The sequence below is a fragment of the Bufo bufo genome, chromosome 7 (genome assembly GCF_905171765.1).
Source record: "Bufo bufo chromosome 7, aBufBuf1.1, whole genome shotgun sequence".
NCBI lineage: Eukaryota > Metazoa > Chordata > Amphibia > Anura > Bufonidae > Bufo > Bufo bufo.
Genome location: NC_053395.1, coordinates 104,904,805 through 104,925,415, shown reverse-complemented (window position 1 = coordinate 104,925,415; position 20,611 = coordinate 104,904,805). Strand labels below are relative to the sequence as shown.

Below are 20,611 nucleotides of genomic sequence, written 5' to 3'. Positions count from 1 at the left end.
GGGACATGGTGTCAAAAAAAACAGTCCAGCAAAACCTGCCTTCCAAAAACCGTATGGTATTCCTTTCCTTCTGCGCCCTGCCGTGTGCCCGTACAGCGGTTTACGACCACATATGGGGTGTTTCTGTAAACTAAAGAATCAGGGCCATAAATATTGAGTTTGGTTTGGCTGTTAACCATTGCTTTGTAACTGGAAAAAAATATTAAAATGGAAAATCTGCCAAAAAAGTGAAATTTTGAAATTGTATCTCTATTTTCCATTAATTCTTGAGGAACATCTAAAGGGTTAACAATGTTTGCAAAATCAGTTTTGAATACCTTGAGGGGTGTAGTTTATATAATGGGGTCATTTTTGGGTGGTTTCTATTATGTAAGCCTCGCAAAGTGACTTCAGACCTGAACTGGTCCCTAAAAATTGGGTTTGCTTCTAAACTTCTAAGCCTTGTAACATCCCTAAAAAATAAAATATCATTCCCAAAATGATTCAAACATGAAGTAGACATATGGGAAATGTAAAGTAATAACTATTTTTGGAGGTATTATATGTATAATAGAAGTAGAGAAATTGAAACTTGGAAATTTGCAATTTTTTTTATAAATTTTTGGTAAATTTGGTATTTTTTTTTATAAATAAAAATGTATTTTTTTTTACTTCATTTTACCAGTGTCATGAAGTACAATATGTGACGAAAAAACAATCTCAGAATGGCCTGAATAAGTCAAGTTTGGAAAAAATTGCAAATTTCTAAGTTTCAATTTCTCTACTTACTAGAAATACTAGAAATACCTCCAAAAATAGTTATTACTTTACATTCCCCATATGTCTACTTCATGTTTGGATCATTTTGGGAATGATATTTTATTTTTTGGGGATGTTACAAGGCTTAGGAGTTTAGAAGCAAATCTTGAAATTTTTCAGAAATTTTCAAAAACCCAATTTTTAGGGACCAGTTCAGGTCTGAAGTCACTTTGCGAGGCTTACATAATAGAAACCACCCAAAAATGACGCCATTCTATAAACTACATTTTAATAAATTTTTTCCAGTTACAAAGCAAGGGTTAACAGCCAAACCAAACTCAATATTTATGGCCCTGATTCTGTAGTTTACAGAAACACCCCATATTTGGTCGTAAACCGCTGTACGGGCACACGGCAGGGCGCAGAAGGAAAGGAATGCCATACGGTTTTTGGAAGGCAGGTTTTGCTGGACTGGTTTTTTTGACACCATGTCCCATTTGAAGCCCCCCTGATGCACCCCTAGAGTAGAAACTCCATAAAAGTGACCCCATCTTAGAAACTACACCCCTCAAGGTATTTAAAACTGATTTTACAAACGTTGTTAACCCTTTAGGTGTTCCACAAGAATTAATGGAAAATAGAGATACAATTTCAAAATTTCACTTTTTGGGCAGATTTTCCATTTTAATATTTTTTTTCCGGTTACAAAGCAAGGGTTAACAGCCAAACCAAACTCAATATTTATGGCCTTGATTCTGTAGTTTACAGAAACACCCCATATGTGGTCGTAAACAGCTGTACGGGCACACGGCAGGGCGCAGAAGGAAAGGAATGCCATACGGTTTTTGGAAGGCAGATTTTGCTGGACTGTTTTTTTTGACACCATGTCCCATTTGAAGCCCCCCTGATGCACCCCTAGAGTAGAAACTCCAAAAAAGTGGCCCCATTTTAGAAACTACGGGATAGGGTGGCAGTATTGTTGGTACTAGTTTAGGGTACATATGATTTTGGTTGCTCTACAGGGAGTGCAGAATTATTAGGCAAATGAGTATTTTGACCACATCATCCTCTTTATGCATGTTGTCTTACTCCAAGCTGTATAGGCTCGAAAGCCTACTACCAATTAAGCATATTAGGTGATGTGCATCTCTGTAATGAGAAGGGGTGTGGTCTAATGACATCAACACCCTATATTAGGTGTGCATAATTATTAGGCAACTTCCTTTCCTTTGGCAAAATGGGTCAAAAGAAGGACTTGACAGGCTCAGAAAAGTCAAAAATAGTGAGATATCTTGCAGAGGGATGCAGCACTCTTAAAATTGCAAAGCTTCTGAAGCGTGATCATCGAACAATCAAGCGTTTCATTCAAAATAGTCAACAGGGTCGCAAGAAGCGTGTGGAAAAACCAAGGCGCAAAATAACTGCCCATGAACTGAGAAAAGTCAAGCGTGCAGCTGCCAAGATGCCACTTGCCACCAGTTTGGCCATATTTCAGAGCTGCAACATCACTGGAGTGCCCAAAAGCACAAGGTGTGCAATACTCAGAGACATGGCCAAGGTAAGAAAGGCTGAAAGACGACCACCACTGAACAAGACACACAAGCTGAAACGTCAAGACTGGGCCAAGAAATATCTCAAGACTGCTTTTTCTAAGGTTTTATGGACTGATGAAATGAGAGTGAGTCTTGATGGGCCAGATGGATGGGCCCGTGGCTGGATTGGTAAAGGGCAGAGAGCTCCAGTCCGACTCAGACGCCAGCAAGGTGGAGGTGGAGTACTGGTTTGGGCTGGTATCATCAAAGATGAGCTTGTGGGGCCTTTTCGGGTTGAGGATGGAGTCAAGCTCAACTCCCAGTCCTACTGCCAGTTTCTGGAAGACACCTTCTTCAAGCAGTGGTACAGGAAGAAGTCTGCATCCTTCAAGAAAAACATGATTTTCATGCAGGACAATGCTCCATCACACGCGTCCAAGTACTCCACAGCGTGGCTGGCAAGAAAGGGTATAAAATAAGAAAATCTAATGACCTGGCCTCCTTGTTCACCTGATCTGAACCCCATTGAGAACCTGTGGTCCATCATGAAATGTGAGATTTACAAGGAGGAAAACAGTACACCTCTCTGAACAGTGTCTGGGAGGCTGTGGTTGCTGCTGCATGCAATGTTGATGGTGAACAGATCAAAACACACAGAATCCATGGATGGCAGGCTTTTGAGTGTCCTTGCAAAGAAAGGTGGCTATATTGGTCACTGATTTGTTTTTGTTTTGTTTTTGAATGTCAGAAATGTATATTTGTGAATGTTGAGATGTTATATTGGTTTCACTGGTAAAAATAAATAATTGAAATGGGTATATGTTTTTTGTTAAGTTGCCTAATAATTATGCACAGTAATAGTCACCTGCACACGCAGATATCCCCTAATGAGTTTTTTGGGTTCATTGAGAATATGGTTGTTGTTCAATAATAAAATTAATCCTCAAAAATACAACTTGCCTAATAATTCTGCACTCCCTGTATATTACACTTTTTTGAGGCAAGATAACAAGAAATAGCTGTTTTGGCCCCGTTTTAATTTTTTGTTATTTACAACATTCTTCTGACAGGTTAGATCATGTGATATTTTTATAGACCAGGTTGTCACGGATGCGGCGATACCTAATATGTATACTTTTTTTTAAAATTTATGTACGTTTTACACAATGATTTCATTTTTGAAGCAAAAAAAATCATGTTTTAGTGTTTCCATAGTCTGAGAGCCATAATTTTTCAAGTTTTTGGGCGATTACTTTGGGTAGGGTATGATTTTTGCGGGATGAGATGACGGTTTTATTGGCACTATTTTGGGATGCGTGTGACTTTTTGATTGCTTGCTATTACACTTTTTGTGATGTAAGGTGAAAAAAAATTGTTTATTTAGCACAGTTTTTATTTTACATTTTTTACGGTGTTCATCTGAGGGGTTAGGTCATGTGATATTTTCATAGAGCCGGTCGATACGGACACGGCGATACCTAATATGTATACTTTTTTTTATTTATGTAAGTTTTACACAATAATATAATTTTTGAAACAAAAAATAAATAATGTTTTAGTGTCTCCATATTCTGAGAGCCATAGTTTTTTCAGTTTTTGGGCGATTATCTTAGGTAGGGTTTTATTTTTTGCGGGATGAGATGACGGTTTGATTGGCAGTATTTTGGTGGGCAAACGCCTTTTTGATCGCTTGCTGTTGTACTTTCTGTGATGTAAGGTGACAAAAAATGGTTTATTTAGCACAGTTTTTATTTTTTACGGTGTTCATCTGAGGGGTTAGGTCATGTGATATGTTTATAGAACCGGTCGATACGGACGCGTTGATACCTAATATTTATACTTTTTTTTACCCCCCTATTTTTTACTCATTTTTTTTTTACTTTATTTGGCGAAAAAGACGTTTTTGTTTATTTTCACTTGAAACTTTTAATTTTTGGGGGGGAAACTTTATTTTTTCAACTTTTTTTTCACTTTTTTTTTCCCACTTTTGGGGGTATATTCCTTTACAATGCATTCTAATACTTCTGTATTGGAATGCATTGGCTGTATGAGTAATGCCTCATTCACACGTCAGTGTTTGGTTAGTGATTTTCATCAGTGATTTTGAGTCAAAACCAGGTGCAGGTCTAAACACAGAACACGTGCAGATTTTTCCCTTATACCTTATGTCTGTGGAGGCTCCACTCCTGGTTTTGGCTCACAATCACTTATGAAAATCACTGACCAAACACTGACGTGTGAATGAGGCTTAATACTGTGTATTACTCATACAGCTTCCGGGGCCTGTGAGATCCAGGGGGCTGGATCTCACAGGCTCTTCACCGGAAGGCAGCGCAGATGCCTCAGGAAGGCATCGCGCTGCCTTCCATGCCATCGGGTCCCCCCCACAGCCCCATGGGGACCCGATGGCACAGCCGCCGCACTATAGAAAGCCGCAGGTCTGAATTGACCTGCGGTTTGCGGCGATCGCCGACAGGGGGGGGGGGGGGGTCGCGCGACCATCCCCCGCGCATTTAGCCTAGGTGCCTGCTCAATGATTTGAGCAGGCACCAGGTTCCGATCACCGCCCGCCGGGCGGCGGTGATTGGAACTATACACGACGTACCGGTAAGTCATGGGTCCCTAAGGGGCTAAAGTTATCAGCACTTAAAGTGACACTGGTCAGATTTGCAAAAAATGGCGTAAGTCCTTAAGGTGAAATAGGGCTGAGTCCTTAAGGGGTTAATATGCTCACCCCTCTCGCATATGAAGAATATACTGAATGGAAGGAGTGCTGCATCCACGGCCTGGAAACCCCAACAATCTTCTCGCTCGTCAGGTGTGTTTCTTGCAAGCAGACTGTAGCAGGGAGAGACCTGTGTATTGCGGAAAAAACCACAACTCTCTTTTTATGCTCCTGCTCAAGCCCCTAATATTCCACGAGATAATTCTCATGTAATTTATTCTTGGATTTAGCCGTTATCTGGGTATTATTCGGGCCCCGAAGGACGGGAGGGAGAGAGTAGCACGGAATGGGAGAGAAAAGGAGCAGAAAAAAAAACCACACAAACGGCACACCTAACCCCACCTTCCATCCCTTCTGAATGAGCCAGGATAGCCTCAGCCCTGGTTCTCTAACCTAGCATAGCCCCCATTAGCCCCTCATGTCAGCCATAAGCCCCCAATTAGCCCCTCATGTCAGCCATAAGCCCCTCATTAGCCCCTCATGTCAGCCATAAGCCCCCCATTAGCCCCTCATGTCAGCCATAAGCCCCCCATTAGCCCCTCATGTCAGCCATAAGCCCCCATTGGCCCGTCATGTCAGCCATAAGCCCCCATTAGCCCCTCATGTCAGCCATAAGCCCCCTATTAGCCCCTCATGTCAGCCATAAGCCCCCATGTCAGCCATAAGCCCCCCATTAGCCCCTCATGTCAGCCATAAGCCCCCCATTAGCCCCTCATGTCAGCCATAAGCCCCCCATTGGCCCTTCATGTCAGCCATAAGCCCCTCATTAGCCCCTCATGTAAGCCATAAGCCCCCCATTAGACCCTCATGTCAGCCATAAGCCCCCCATTAGCCCCTCATGTCAGCCATTAGCCCCTCATGTCAGTCATTAGCCCCTCATGTCAGCCATAAGCCCCCATTAGCCCCTCATGTCAGCCATAAGCCTTCCATTAGCCCCTCATGTCAGCCATAAGCCCCCCATTAGCCCCTCATGTCAGCCCCATGTCCCCCAGGTCAGCCATCAGCCCACAGTGCAAATAAAAAAAAACAAAAAAAACCCACTTACCTCTCCTGCTCCTGGTCACCATCGCGATCCTCTTCATTCTGCTGTCGCCTGGCTGTGTATAGCGGCGCACAGCGTGAGGTCACAGAGAGACCTCACGCTGTGCGCAGCCATGCACAGCCGATAGCCGAGCCGAGGACCAGGAAGCGCTGTACTAATGGAAGCGCTTCATTAGTACAGAGTTAAAGACTGCCCTGATCGCCGCGGCCCGGCTAACAATCCTCCGCGGTCCGGTCCTGGGCCGCGGCCCGGCGGTTGGGGACCGCTGCATTACAATATACAACAATCGGTATACTCCAATATAATGCTGCCACCTGCTGGCCTAAACTGGAATATACATGTAAAAAGGCATTGGTGCTCCAGCAGGCCCTGGCCTTTAGTAACATAGTAACATAGTACATAAGGCCGAAAAAAGACATTTGTCCATCCAGTTCAGCCTGTCATCCTGCAAGTTGATCCAGAGGAAGGCAAAAAAAAACTGTTTGGTAGAAGCCAATTTTCCCCACTTTAGGGGAATCAAAAATCAGAATAACTCCCTGGATCAACGACCCCTCTCTAGTAGATATAGCCTGTAATATTATTACACTCCAGAAATACAGTTGTGTTCAAAATTATTCAACCCCCACTGAAATTGAGTGTTTTGGCCAGTTTGACATTGATTTTGATCATTTTAGTCATCTTGTCTACAATTAAATCAAAGAGGCATTTGTAAGTCAGACAAATATAACATAACATTTATAATGAAATAACCACAAATGTCTTTTCTGTGCTCACATCATTATCAGTTTTATTCAACCCCCAAGTGACATTCAATCTTAGTACTTAGTACAACATCCTTTTCCAGTTATAACAGCTTTTAAACGTGAAGCATAGCTTAACACAAGTGTCTTGCAGCGATCTACGGGTATCTTCGCCCATTCTTCATGGGCAAAAGCCTCCAGTTCAGTCACATTCTTAGGCTTGCGCGCTGCAACTGCTTTCTTTAAGTCCCACCAGAGGTTCTCAATCGGATTTAAGTCTGGTGAATGCGATGGCCACTTCAAAATGTTCCAGCCTTTAATCTGCAACCATGCTCTAGTGGACTTGGAGGTATGCTTGGGATCATTGTCCTGTTGAAAGGTCCAACGTCTCCCAAGCCTCAGGTTTGTGACTGACTGCATCACATTTTCATCCAATATCTCCTGGTACTGAAGAGAATTCATGGTACCTTGCACACGCTGAAGCTTCCCTGTACCTGTAGAAGCAAAACAGCCCCAAAGCATGATTGACCCCCCGCCATGCTTCACAGTAGGCAAGGTGTTCTTTTCTTCATAGGCCTTGTTCTTCCTCCTCCAAACATAGCGTTGATCCATGGGCCCAAACAGTTCTAATTTTGTTTCATCAGTCCACAGAACACTATCCCAAAACTTTTGTGGTTTGTCCACATGACTTTTGGCATACTGCAGTCGACTCTTCTTATTCTTTGGAGACAGCAAGGGGGTGCGCCTGGGAGTTCTGGCATGGAGGCCTTCATTATGCAGTGTGCGCCTTATTGTCTGAGCTGAAACTTCAGTACCCACATCTGACAAATCTTTTTTCAGTTCCTCAGCAGTCACACGGGGACTTTTCTCCACTTTGCGCTTCAGGTAGCGCTCAGCAGTCGAAGTCAGCATCTTCTTTCTGCCACGACCAGGTAGCGTTTCAACAGTGCCCTTTGCTTTGAATTTGCAAATGATGCTTCCTATGGTGTCTCTTGGTATATTTAACATCTTTGCAATCTTCTTATAGCCATTGCCCTTCCTGTGAAGAGAAATCACCTCTTCTCTTGTCTTCCTGGACCATTCTCTTGACTTTACCATGTTTGTAAACACATCAGTAAATGTCTAGAAGGAGCTGAGTATCACAGTCCTTTTAAATCTGCCTAATTGGTGCTTATTATGCTTGATTGCTGCTCCTTGACATCTACAGGTGTTTTCAATACCTGATCGAAAACACTTGAATGAACCTCTGTTCTTAAGAGTGGTAGTCTTTAAGGGGTTGAATAATTGTGTCAATGAAGAAATCACAAAAAAAACATTTAATACTGTATTACAAAAACAATTGATGTCATTTTAGTTGCATTTGGTTCTTTAAAAAGTCCTTATAGAATACTGAAAAAGAGCTGTGTACTGACTCGTACACAATGTGATACCTCTTGGCGCAAAACCACAACTGCGAATGACGTCTTTTTAAAACGTTATTTATTCATTCGAGTGACAACGCGTTTCGGAGTGAGAATACTCCTTTATCAAGTCTTTGGAGCTGGGTACATACAGTTGGTGCGACTGATCCAAATGCTTGGTGTCGGGGTCCTGTATGTGCCCCAAGCTGCGCTACACATACAGGACCCCGACACCAAGCATTTGGATCAGTCGCACCAACTGTATGTACCCAGCTCCAAAGACTTGATAAAGGAGTATTCTCACTCCGAAACGCGTTGTCACTCGAATGAATAAATAACGTTTTAAAAAGACGTCACTCGCAGTTGTGGTTTTGCGCCAAGAGGTATCACATTGTGTACGAGTCAGTACACAGCTCTTTTTCAGTATTCTACATCACTCCTCTGGAGTGCTGGCAACTCCAAGGATTGAGAAGATACCGGCAGCATACCCCCCTTTGATCGACCCTCTCTCCCCCCCTCCGCCTTTGCAAGTGTTGTACTGACACAAGCACAACACCAGAAGGTGAGTGTAATAATTGAAACAGTACACTCTCTAAATCTGATACCAAAAACTACTACCCTATGAGCGCCTTGTTTCCCGTTTATTTTGCCATAATTGCTCCTTAAAAAGTCCTTGTAAGATTTCATTCTGAACACAATTACAAATGTACACTAAATTCCCTAAAACCCTTTACAGCATTGGGGGTTGAATAATTTGGAACACAACTGTACATCCAGGCCCCTCTTGAATTCCTTTATTGTACTCACCATCACCACCTCCTCAGGCAGAGAGTTCCATAATCTCACTGCTCTTACCGTAAAGAATCCTCTTCTATGTTTGTGTACAAACCTTCTTTCCTCCAGAGGCAGAGGATGTCCCCTCATCACAGTCACAGTCCTGGGGATAAATAGATGATGGGATAGATCTCTGTACAGACCCCTGATCTATTTATACAAAGTAATTAGATCTCCCCTCAGTCGTCTTTTTTCTAAAGTGAATAACCCTAATTTTGATAATCTTTCAGGGTACTGTAGTTGCCCCATTCCAGTTATTACTTTAGTTGCCCTCCTCTGGACCCTCTCAAGCTCTGCTATGTCTGCCTTGTTCACAGGAGCCCAGAACTGTACACAGTACTCCATGTGTGGTCTGACTAGCGATTTGTAAAGTGGTAGGACTATGTTCTTATCACGGGTATCTATGCCCCTTTTGATGCAACCCATTATCTTATTGGCCTTGGCAGCAGCTGCCTGACACTGGTTTTTGCAGCTTAGTTTGCTGTTTATTAAAATTCCTAGATTCTTTTCCATGTCAGTGTTACCCAGTGTTTTACCATTTAGTATGTGTTCCTTCCCATGTGCATAACTTTACATTTGTCAGTGTTAAACCTCATCTGCCACTTATCTGCCCAAGCCTCCAATCTATCCAGATCCCTCTGTAGTAGTATACTGTCCTCTTCAGTGTTAATTACTTTACACAGTTTAGTGTCATCTGCGAAAATTGATATTTTACTATGCAAGCCTTCTACAAGATCATTAATAAATATATTGAAGAGAATAGGGCCCAATACTGACCCCTGAGGTACCCCATTAGTGACAGTGACCCAATCTGAGTGTGTACCGTTAATAACCACCCTTTATTTTCTATCACTCAGCCAGTTACTTACCCACATACAGACATTTTCTCCCAGTCCGAGCATTCTCATTTTATATACTAACCTTTTATGTGGTACAGTGTCAAATGCTTTGGAGAAGTCCAGATATACGACATCCATTGATTCGCCGCTGTCAAGTCTAGAACTTACCTCCTCATAGAAACTGATTAAATTAGTTTGGCATGACCGATCCCTCATGAAGCCATGCTGATATGGCATTAATTGCTTATTTTCATTGAAGTGCTCCAGGATAGCATCTCTTAGAAAACCTTCAAACAGTTTACCCACAACACATGTTAAACTTACCGACCTATAGTTTCCAGGCTCGGTTTCTGGACCCTTTTTGAATATTGGCACCACATTTGCTATGCGCCAATCCTGTGGGACATTCCCTGTCAGTATAGAGTCTGAAAATATCAGAAATAAGGGTCTGGCTATGACATTACTTAATTTCCTTAGGATACGGGGGTGTTTGCCATCCGATTCTGGCGATTTGTCTATTTTAATCTTTTAAAGTCGCTGTTGTACTTCTTCCTGGGTCAGACAGGACACTTTTAATGGGGAATTTATTTTTACATTCAGCATTTCATCTGACAGTTTATTTTCCTCAGTGAATACATTGGAGAAAAAAATATTTAACAGCTTTGATTTCTCCTCGTCGCTCTCTGCGACTCCCCCCTCATTACTCTTTAAAGGGCCGACACCTTCAGATTTATACTTTTTAACATTTATATAATTGAAGAACATTTTAGGGTTAGTTTTACTCTCTTTGGCAATTAATCTCTCGGTCTCTAGTTTGGCCGCTTTTATTTGTTTTTTACATGTTCTATTTTTTTGCTTATAGTTTTTCAGTGCTTCCGTGCTACCCTCCTGTTTTAGTGATTTATATGCTTTATTTTTGTCATTCATTGCTTTCTTTACAGTTCTATTTATCCACATTGGTTTATTTTTGTTCCTTAACCTTTTATTCCCATACGGTATGTACCTCTCACAATGAGATTTTAGGATGCTTTTAAAGATATCCCATTTTGTGGCTGTATTTTTATTTTTGAGGACTTTGTCCCAGTTAGTTAGGCCTATGGCATCTCTTAGTTGGCTAAATTTAGCTTTTTTGAAGTTTGGTATTTTTGTTCCTCCCTGTAGAAACGCTCTTTTGAATGATAATTGGAAGGTTATTACTTTATGGTCACTATTTCCCAGGTGTCCCCCAACCTGCACGTCTGTTGTTCTGTCAGACCTATTGGTTAATACTAAGTCCAGTATGGCCGTCCCTCTAGTCGGGTCCTGGGAGAGGTAATTGTCTTTGGTTATTGCCAAGAACCTGTTTCCTTCATGAGATATACAAGTTTCAGTTTCCCAGTCTATATCTGGGTAGTTGAAGTCCCCCATAATAACCACCTTATTATGATTTGCCGCCTTGTCTATCTCGTTTAGTAGTAGATTTTCTGTGTATATTAGGTGGTTTATAGTAAACTCCCATTAGTAATTTATTATTGTTTTTAGCTCCATGTATCTCTACCCGCAGTGACTCCACATGTTCATGTCCCTCACTTATATATTCCCGGAGTGTGGGCTTTAGACAAGACTTTACATAAAGGCATACCCCCCCCCCCCCCGCCCCCCCTCTCCGGTTTTGACAATCCTTTCTAAACAGACTGTAACCTTGTACATTAACTGCCCAGTCATAGCTATCATCCAGCCATGTTTCCGTTATTCCCACTATGTCATAGTTCTCCTCCCACATCACTAATTCCAGTTCCCCAGTTTTATTAGTCAGGCTTCTGGCATTAGTATACATACATTTGAGAAGTTTATGTATATTTTTTACCCTACACCTTTCCTTCTGAACTGTTCTAGTCCCTCCTTCCATTCCTCCCCCAGTCCCAGTACCTTGCCCCCGGTCTCTAACTGCACTATCTTCCCCTCCTATAATGTAATTTCCCTCCCCCTCAGTCCCTAGTTTAAAAACTCCTCCAACCTTCTAGCCATCTTCCTCCCCAACACAGCTGCCCCTTCCCTATCGAGGTGCAGCCCGTCCCTACGATAGAGCCTGTAGCCGAGAGAGAAGTCGGCCCAGTTCTCCAGGAACTCATCCCCTCCTTCCTAAACCAGTTCTTGACCCACTTGTTAATCTCCCTAATCTCCCGCTGCCTTTCTTGAATGGCCCGTGGTACAGGCAGTATTTCGGAAAATACTACCTTTGAGGTCCTTGCCCTAAGCTTTTGAACAAAAACCCTGAAATCATTTTTAAGGACTCTCCACCTAACTCTAACTTTGTCATTGGTTCCAATATGGACCATGACCGCTGGATCTTCTCCAGTCCCTCCCAGTAATCAGTCAACCCGATCCGCGATGTGTCGAACTCTAGCGCCAGGAAGACAGCACACTGTTCAGCGATCATGGTCTTTGTGACAGGTTGCCCTATCTGTTCCCCTAATAATGAGAGTGCTGGTAGAGTCTCCCACTACCAGCACCTGTCTGGCCTGCCCTGCTCTCCTGGTTCCCAGCTTACTGGAGCTGACATTCCCCTGACTGGCAGTGGAAGTGTCCGGCTGCAGCAGTGCCGTCCCTGGACTGAAATCCCCCTCATCTGCCAAACGTGCAAACTTGTTGGGGTGTGTCAGATCAGGGCTAGCCTCCCTGGCACTCTTCCCTCTACCCCGCTTTCTAACTGTTACCCAGCTAGCTACCTCACTTTCCTCAGCCTCCTCTCTGTCACCCTCCCCCTCATCTACCCCAAAGAGTGCTTGCTTGGTGAGAAGCAAACTTTTTTGCGAATTGTCAATGCCTCTCAGTGTTGCAACTTGCCCGTTTAGACAATGAATGGCTCCCCCGATCACTGCCTGAGAGAACCGTTCCAAACCTGTAAGTGCAGCACTTCTGGGTTTTGTGCTCTCAGATCTAAGGGGTTAAATGTTCGCTACTGACATTTTTACCGGTTGAAAACATTAGCCCTAGGTGTCTGCTGTGTAAAACAGTAGGCACCCGGCAGTTATGGCGTCCACTCCACTCAGGAGCGGACGCCATATTTAAAGACCTGACATGTTATGTACTATTATGTCACATGTCGGTTAGGCGTTAATGTATATTGAAAGTATGTTTATAATTTACAAAAATGTTACAAAATACCTCACTTATTTCTATATTTTACCTTGCAGAATCTAGTCCAGGGAATAAATTCATCTGTACTGTTCATGTTAGTAGCTGCAGAATAAAGAACATGAAAATTAATGATGTAATTAATTTATAGCAATTTGCATAGAATCCAGTCATAAGCCTGCTTATACCGCACATATTAACATGGTAACATAGACTGAAAAAAAGACATTTGCCATCCAGTTCAGCTTGTTATCCTGCAAGTTGATCCAGATGAAGGCCAAAAAAAAAACTGTGAGGTAGAAGCCAATTTTTCTCATTTTAGGGGGAAAAAATCCTTCTCAACTCTAATCACTTAATCAGAATAACTTCCTGGATCAACAACTCTTCTCCAGAAATCTAGTAACGATAACCTGTAATATTATTACACTCCAGAAATACATCCAGGCCCCTCTTAAACTGTTTTAGTGAATTCACCCTCACCACCTCCTCGGGTAGAGAGTTCCATAGTCTCCCTGCTCTTACCGTAAAGAATCCTCTTCTACTGTATTTTTGTGTAGAAACCTTCTTTCCTCTAGACATAAACACTGTCCCCTCATTGCAGACACAGTCCTAGGTATAAATAGATCATGGGAGAGATCTTTGTACTGACCACTGATGTATTTATACATAGTTATTAGATCTACCCTCGGTCTCCATTTTTCTAAACTGAATAACCCTAATTTTGATCATTTTTCTGGGTACTGTAGTCCACCCATTCCAGTTATTACTTTAGTTGCCCTCCTCTGAACCCTCTCCAGCTCTGCTATGTCTTGTTCACAGGAGCCCAGAAGTATACACAATACTCACTGTGTGGTCTGACTAGTGGCAGGCATCACATGCATCTATGCCCCTTTTGATGCACCCCATAACCTTACTAGCCTTGGAAGCAGCTATCTGACACTCTACAGTTATGGTTACTTTCACACCAGCATTTTTGCTGGATCGGTAATGAATCAGCAAAAATGCTTCAGTCACGATAATAGAACCGTCGTGAACACCATTGTCAGTCAATGGGTAATTGATCCGTTTTCTATTGTGTCCGATAAAACAGATCTGTCCCCATTGACTTACATTGTGAGTCATGATGGATCCGTCTTGCTCCACACCACATCGCAGACATAAAAATGCTGCTTGCAGCGTTATTCTGTCTGCAATGGGGACGCAACCAAACAGAACTTAATGCATTTTGGTGCATTACGTTTCGTTCAGTTCAGTTTAGTCCCCATTGACAATGAATGGGGACAGAACGGAAGCATTTTTCTCTGGTATTGAGATCCTATGACAGATCTCAATAGTGGACAGGTAAAGGGCAGATGTGAAAGTAGCCTAAGTTTGCGTTCCACTAAAATTCTTAAGTTCTTTTCCATGTCAGTATTACCCAGTGTTTTACCATTTAGAATGTGCAGGTGACTTGCATTATTTCTTCCCATGTGCATAACCTTACATTTGTCAGTGTTAAACTTCATCTGCCAAGTCCTTGCCCAAGCCTCCAATCTATCAAGATACATCTGTAGCAGTACACTGTTCTCTTTGGTGTTAATTATTTTACACAGTTTATGGTCATCTGCAAAAATTGATATTTTACTGCGCAAGTCTTTAACAAGATAATAAAGTAGTGAAAAGAAAAGAGCCCCAATACTAGTTTGTGCCATGTGACATGGAACAGCACAAAAATAAGCGCAAGGGGTGAACCACAGATTGCCAGACAGGGATGAGACAAGGCATTTTAGTACCCTAGGCAGATAAGAATAGTTGGTCAATCTGCCCCCTTCAAAGTGATAAAATCAATTTACAATGATCGGTGAGTGGGTCATTTGTAGAGCAGAAGCTAACTGACACACTGGTGATCTATAGAAGTGAATGAGTGAAGTAGCTGGATTCCAGTGATTACTCACTTTCAAAGACTCCATAGACAATGGTCCACAATTAGGTCATCAGAATGTGAGAGAGCAGGGATCCTACCGATCAGGCAGTCTGTTTTGAGTGGCAACACCAGATTCAGAGATGCCAGAAAAAGGTATGATAATCACCACCCAACATTTCTCGAATTCGGGTTCGGGTTCAGTTCCATGCTTCTTCCGAAGTCGATTCGCTCATCCCTAATAATAATGGTCTTGAATTTCCTCCATTTGTACACAATTTGTCTAATTGTAGATTGTTGGAGTCCAAACTCTTTAAACTCTTCAGGACACAGGGCGTACAGGTACGCCCTTATGTCCTGGTACTTAAGGACACAGGGCGTACCTGTACGCCCTGTGTATTTCTGATCACCGCCGTGCAGGTCTGAATTGACCTGCGGAAGCCGGTGCCTGCTCAAATCATTGAGCAGGCACCACGGCTAAATGCCCGGGGGGGTCCCGTGACTCCCCATGTTGGTGATCGCCGCAAACCGCAGGTCAATTCAGACCTGCGGTTTGTGGCTTTTACCTATTGCGGCGGCGGCGGGCGGTGCCATCGGGTCCCCATGCGGCTGTAGGGGGGACCTGATGGCATGAAAGGCAGCGCGATGTCTAAGGATCTGACAGGCCGGAAGCTGTATGAGTAATACACACAGTATTACTCATACAGCCAATGCATTCCAATACAGAAGTATTGAAATGCATTGTAAAGGATTAGACCCCCAAAAGCTCAAGTCCCAAAGTGGGACAAAAAATTAAGTTAAAAAAAAGTTGAAAAAATAAAGTTTTCCCCCCCAAAAATTTAAGTTTCAAGTAAAAATAAACAAAAACGTAATTTTCCCCAAATAAAGTAAAAAAAAAATTGGTAAAAAATAGGGGGAAAAATAAAAAGTAAACATATTAGGTATCGCCGCGTCTGAATCGACCGGCTCTATAAACATATCACATGACCCAACCCCTCAGATGAACACCGTAAAAATAATTAAAAAAAATAAACTGTGCTAAATAAACCATTTTTTGTAATAGCAAGCGATCAAAAAGTGTAATAGCAAGCGATCAAAAAGTCATATGCACCCCAAAATAGTGCCAATCAAACCGTCATCTCATCCCGCAAAAAATGAGACCCTACCTAAGATAATCACCCAAAAACTGAAAAAAACTATGGCTCTCAGACTATGGAGACACTAAAACATGATTTTTTTTTGCTTCAAAAATGATATTATTGTGTAAAACTTACATAAATAAAATAAAAGTATACATATTAGGTATCGCCGCGTCCGTATCAACTGGCTTTATAAAAATATCACATGACCTAACCCCTCAGATAAACACCGTAAAAATTTTAAAATAAAAATTGTGCTAAATAAACCATTTTTTGTCACCTTACATCACAAAAAGTGTAATATCAAGCGATCAAAAAGTCACACGCACCCCAAAATAGTGCCAATAAAACCGTCATCTCATCCCGCAAAAATCATACCCTACCCAAGGTAATCGCCCAAAAACTGAAAAAATTATGGCTCTCAGACTATGGAAACACTAAAACATGATTTTTTTTGCTTCAAAAATGAAATCATTGTGTAAAATTTACATAAATAAAAAAAAGTATACATATTAGGTATCGCCACATCCGTGACAACCTGGTCTATAAAAATACCACATGATCTAACCTGTCAGATGAATGTTGTAAATAACAAAACAAAAAACGGTGCCAAAACAGCTATTTCTTGTTACCTTGCCTCACAAAAAGTGTAATATAGAGCAACCAAAAATCATATGTACCCTAAACTAGTACAAACAAAACTTCCACCCTATCCCGTAGTTTCTAAAATGGGGTCACTTTTTTGGAGTTTCTACTCTAGGGGTGCATCAGGGGGGCTTCAATAAATATTAAGTTTTGTTTGGCTGTTAACCCTTGTTTTGTTACTGGAAAAAATGGATTAAAATGGAAAATTTGTCCAAAAATTTAAATTCTGAAATTTCACCTCCATTTGCCAATAATTCTTGTGGAACACCTAAAGGGTTAACGACGTTTGTAAAATCAGTTTTGAATACCTTGAGGGGTGTAGTTTCTTAGATGGGGTCACTTTTATGGAGTTTCTACTCTAGGGTTGCATCAGGGGGGCTTCAAATGGGACATGGTGTCAAAAAAAACAGTCCAGCAAAATCTGCCAAAAACCGTATGGCATTCCTTTTCTTCTGCGCCCTGCCGTGTGCCCGTACAGTAGTTTACGACCACATATGGGGTGTTTCTGTAAACTACAGAATTAGGGCCATAAATATTGAGTTTGGTTTGGCTGTTAACCCTTGCTTTGTAATTGAAAAAAAATTATTAAAATGGAAAATCTGCCAAAAAAGTAAAATTTTTAAATTGTATTTCTATTTTCCATTAATTCTTGAGGAACACCTAAAGGGTTAACAAAGTTTGTAAAATCAGTTTTGAATACCTTTATGGGTGTAGTTTCTAGAATGGGGTCATTTTTGGGTGGTTTCTATTATGTAAGCCTCGAAAAGTGACTTCAGACCTGAACTGGTCCCTAAAAATTGGGTTTTTGAAAATTTCTGAAAAATTTCAAGATTTGCTTCTAAACTTCTAAGCCTTGTAACATCCCCAAAAAATAAAATATAATTCCCAAAATGATTCAAACATGAAGTAGACAATGTGGAATGTAAAGTAATAACTATTTTTGGAGGTATTACTATGTATTATAGAAGTAGAGAAATTGAAACTTGGAAATTTACAATATTTTACTAATGTTTTGCTAAATTTAGTATTTTTTTTTATAAATAAAAATGAAATTTTTTGACTTCATTTTACCAGTGTCATGAAGTACAATATGTGACGAACAAACAATCTCAGAATGGCCTGGATAAGTCAAAGCGTTTTAAAGTTATCACCACTTAAAGTGACACTGGTCAGATTTGCAAAAAATGGCCTGGTCCTTAAGGTGAAATTAGGCTGTGTCCTTAAGGAGTTAAAGGGCATCTGTCAGCAGATTTTTACCTATGAAACTCGCCAACCTGTTGCATGGGTGCTTGGCAGCTGAAGGCATCTGTGTTTTGTGTCCTTATATGACCGCTTTGCTTAGAAAAATTATGTTTAATATATGTAAATGTGTCGCTTGGAGAAAAAGGCGTGTTGCTGTTATATAAAGAGCCTCAGCTGCTGCGCTCAATCCATTTTGATTGACAGGGCCAGGCATGATGTCGTTTACACTGCCTGGCCCTCTCAATTAACCCCTTAAGGACCGGGCTAATTTTCACCTTAAGGCCTCATGCACACGACCGTATGGCTTTTTCAGTGTTTTGCGGTCCATTTTTCACGGATCCGTTGTTCCGTTTTTTGTTTCCGTTGTGTTTCCGTTTCTGTTCCGTTTTTCCGTTCCGTTTTTCCGTATGGCATATACAGTATACAGTAATTACATAGATGAAATTTGGCTGGGCATAACATTTTCAATAGATGGTTCAGCAAAAAACGGAACGGAAACGGAAGACATACGGATGCATTTCCGTATGTGTTCCGTTTTTTTTTGCGAACCCATTGACTTGAATGGAGCCAAGCACCGTGATTTGCGGACAAGAATAGGACATGTTCTATCTTTTCACGGTACGGAAATACTGAAATACTGAAACGGAATGCACACGGAGACACTTCAGTATTTTTTGCTGAACCATTGAAATGAATGGTTCAGTATATGTTCCGTATACTGAACTACAAAAACGGCCAGTATACTGAACGCAAAAAACTGTCGTGTGCATGAGCCCTAAGGACCAGGCCATTTTTTGCAAATCTGACCAGTGTCACTTTATGTGTGAATAACTTTAAAACGCTTTTTTTTATCCAGGCCATTCTGAGATAGTTTTTTCATCACATATTGTACTTCATGACACTGGTAAAACGGAGTAAAAAATTATTTTTATTTATAAAAAAAATACCAAATTTACCAAGAATTTGGAAAAATTAGCAAATTTCCAAGTTTCAGTTTCTCTACTTATAAAATACATAGTAATACCTCAAAAAATAGTTATTAATTTACATTACCCATATGTCTACTTCATGTTTGGATCATTTTGTGAATGCCATTTTATTTTTTGGGGACGTTACAAGGCTTAGAAGTCTCCTCCGGCTGGCCCTGTCAGCATTTCAAATCCTGCGCCTGTCTTCATTCGGCGCAGGCGCTCTGAGAGGAGGCTCGCCTCCTCAGCACTCCCTCAGTGCGCCTGCGGCGATGACGTCTTCTCTTTCGGTGACGTCATCGGTGCAGGCGCACTGAGGGAGTGCTGTGGAGGCGAGCCTCCTTCTCTCAGAGCGCCTGCGCCGAATGAAGACAGGCGCAGGATTTGAAAAGCTCCCCAAAAAAAATTGTGTTTTGGGGGTGACAGAAGCCTTTTAACTCTTTTTTTTTTTTTAACTCGTTTTATTAAAGGAAAATAAGACAAGTATGGTACACACAGGACATCATAATGACCCACGCATGGGCCAATCAGGAATGCAGATACAATGCTTTTTTGAGGCTAAAATAACATGTAGCTGAAGTCATATATGTAGATTTTACATGATAGTTGCACAGATGATGCATTTATAAAACAGAACGATACAGGCACATTACATACTCAAATGAACAGTTAGTAGTAAATGCAGGGCTGTCCATCAGACACCACCTCATGTGTTAAGAGAGCCCCTAAGGGTCGCCAGCTGTCGAGTGCAGGCGCGAATTATGCAGAGTAAGTGGAGATGAACACCAATCGCCCCAAACCCTATCAAATTTTTGCGGGCATCCCCTATGATTATAGACTATATTCTCCATGGAAACCGCACTATTTACCAGAGAGAGCCACTGTCCCTTTGAGGGGGGGAATCTCCTATCCATCGAAGAGCAATCGCCTTCCTAGCTAAAAACAGTGTTCTTTTCAAGAAAATTCTATGATAATGTGACCAAGACTCCTCATCCACTATGCCCAGGATACACATCTTGGGGCACAGCTGCAATGTCGGAGGGACCAGGGCCTTGAGAACCTCCAGTACCGATACCCAATACTGATGGATGATTGGGCAATCCCAGATCATATGCCAAAAGTTAGCACCCTCCGCACTGCATCTATGACACCTGGAGTGATCAATCCTACCCATCTTTTGAAGTCTAGTGGGAGTTAGATAGCTGTAGTGTAGGATAAAGAGCTGAATCAGTCTGTTGTTAATAGAAGGGGACACTCTAGTTGGGGCTACCAGAGCCTCCCCCCACTCCTCAGAAGTCAACGAAGGTATGAGCATCTTCCACCTGCCCTCGACAGCCAATGGGGTCACCAGCATACGACAATCAAGCAAATGAGTGTAAAGGACTGATACTATCCCTCTAGGGCCCTGGGATCTCAGAACCCCAATGATAGGATACTTAGATATGCATCTATTTCCACCTCGAAATTGGGCCTGTAGTGCATGTCGCAGCTGGAGGTACCTGTAGAAGAGGGTATGCGGCACCAGAAATCTGTCTTGGATTTGAGAGAATGTGATCAGCTGACCTCCCTCATATATATCCCCCAATACTCGAATCCCATGTCTCCTCCACTCTGATACCCCTTCTAACCGTGATAAATGGGGGAACATGCAGTTATCCCATATGGGAATCTCACTAGGTAGATCTTTATACGTATTCAACTTGGACGCCTGCCATATCTGATGGGCTAATTTGTGAATTGGAAGAGTGCA

General features: G+C 41.8%; 1 protein-coding gene across 1 annotated transcript in view; it reads right to left on the bottom strand.

Moving 5' to 3' along the window:
• STAT1 (signal transducer and activator of transcription 1) overlaps nt 1-20,611 on the bottom strand; it is a 1,318,258-nt gene that overhangs the window by 234,810 nt on the left and 1,062,837 nt on the right. Inside the window, exon 18 of the mRNA XM_040441848.1 lies at nt 13,020-13,072. Within this exon, the coding sequence (XP_040297782.1) occupies nt 13,020-13,072 (53 nt within the window). The remainder of the gene's footprint in view (nt 1-13,019; nt 13,073-20,611) is intronic.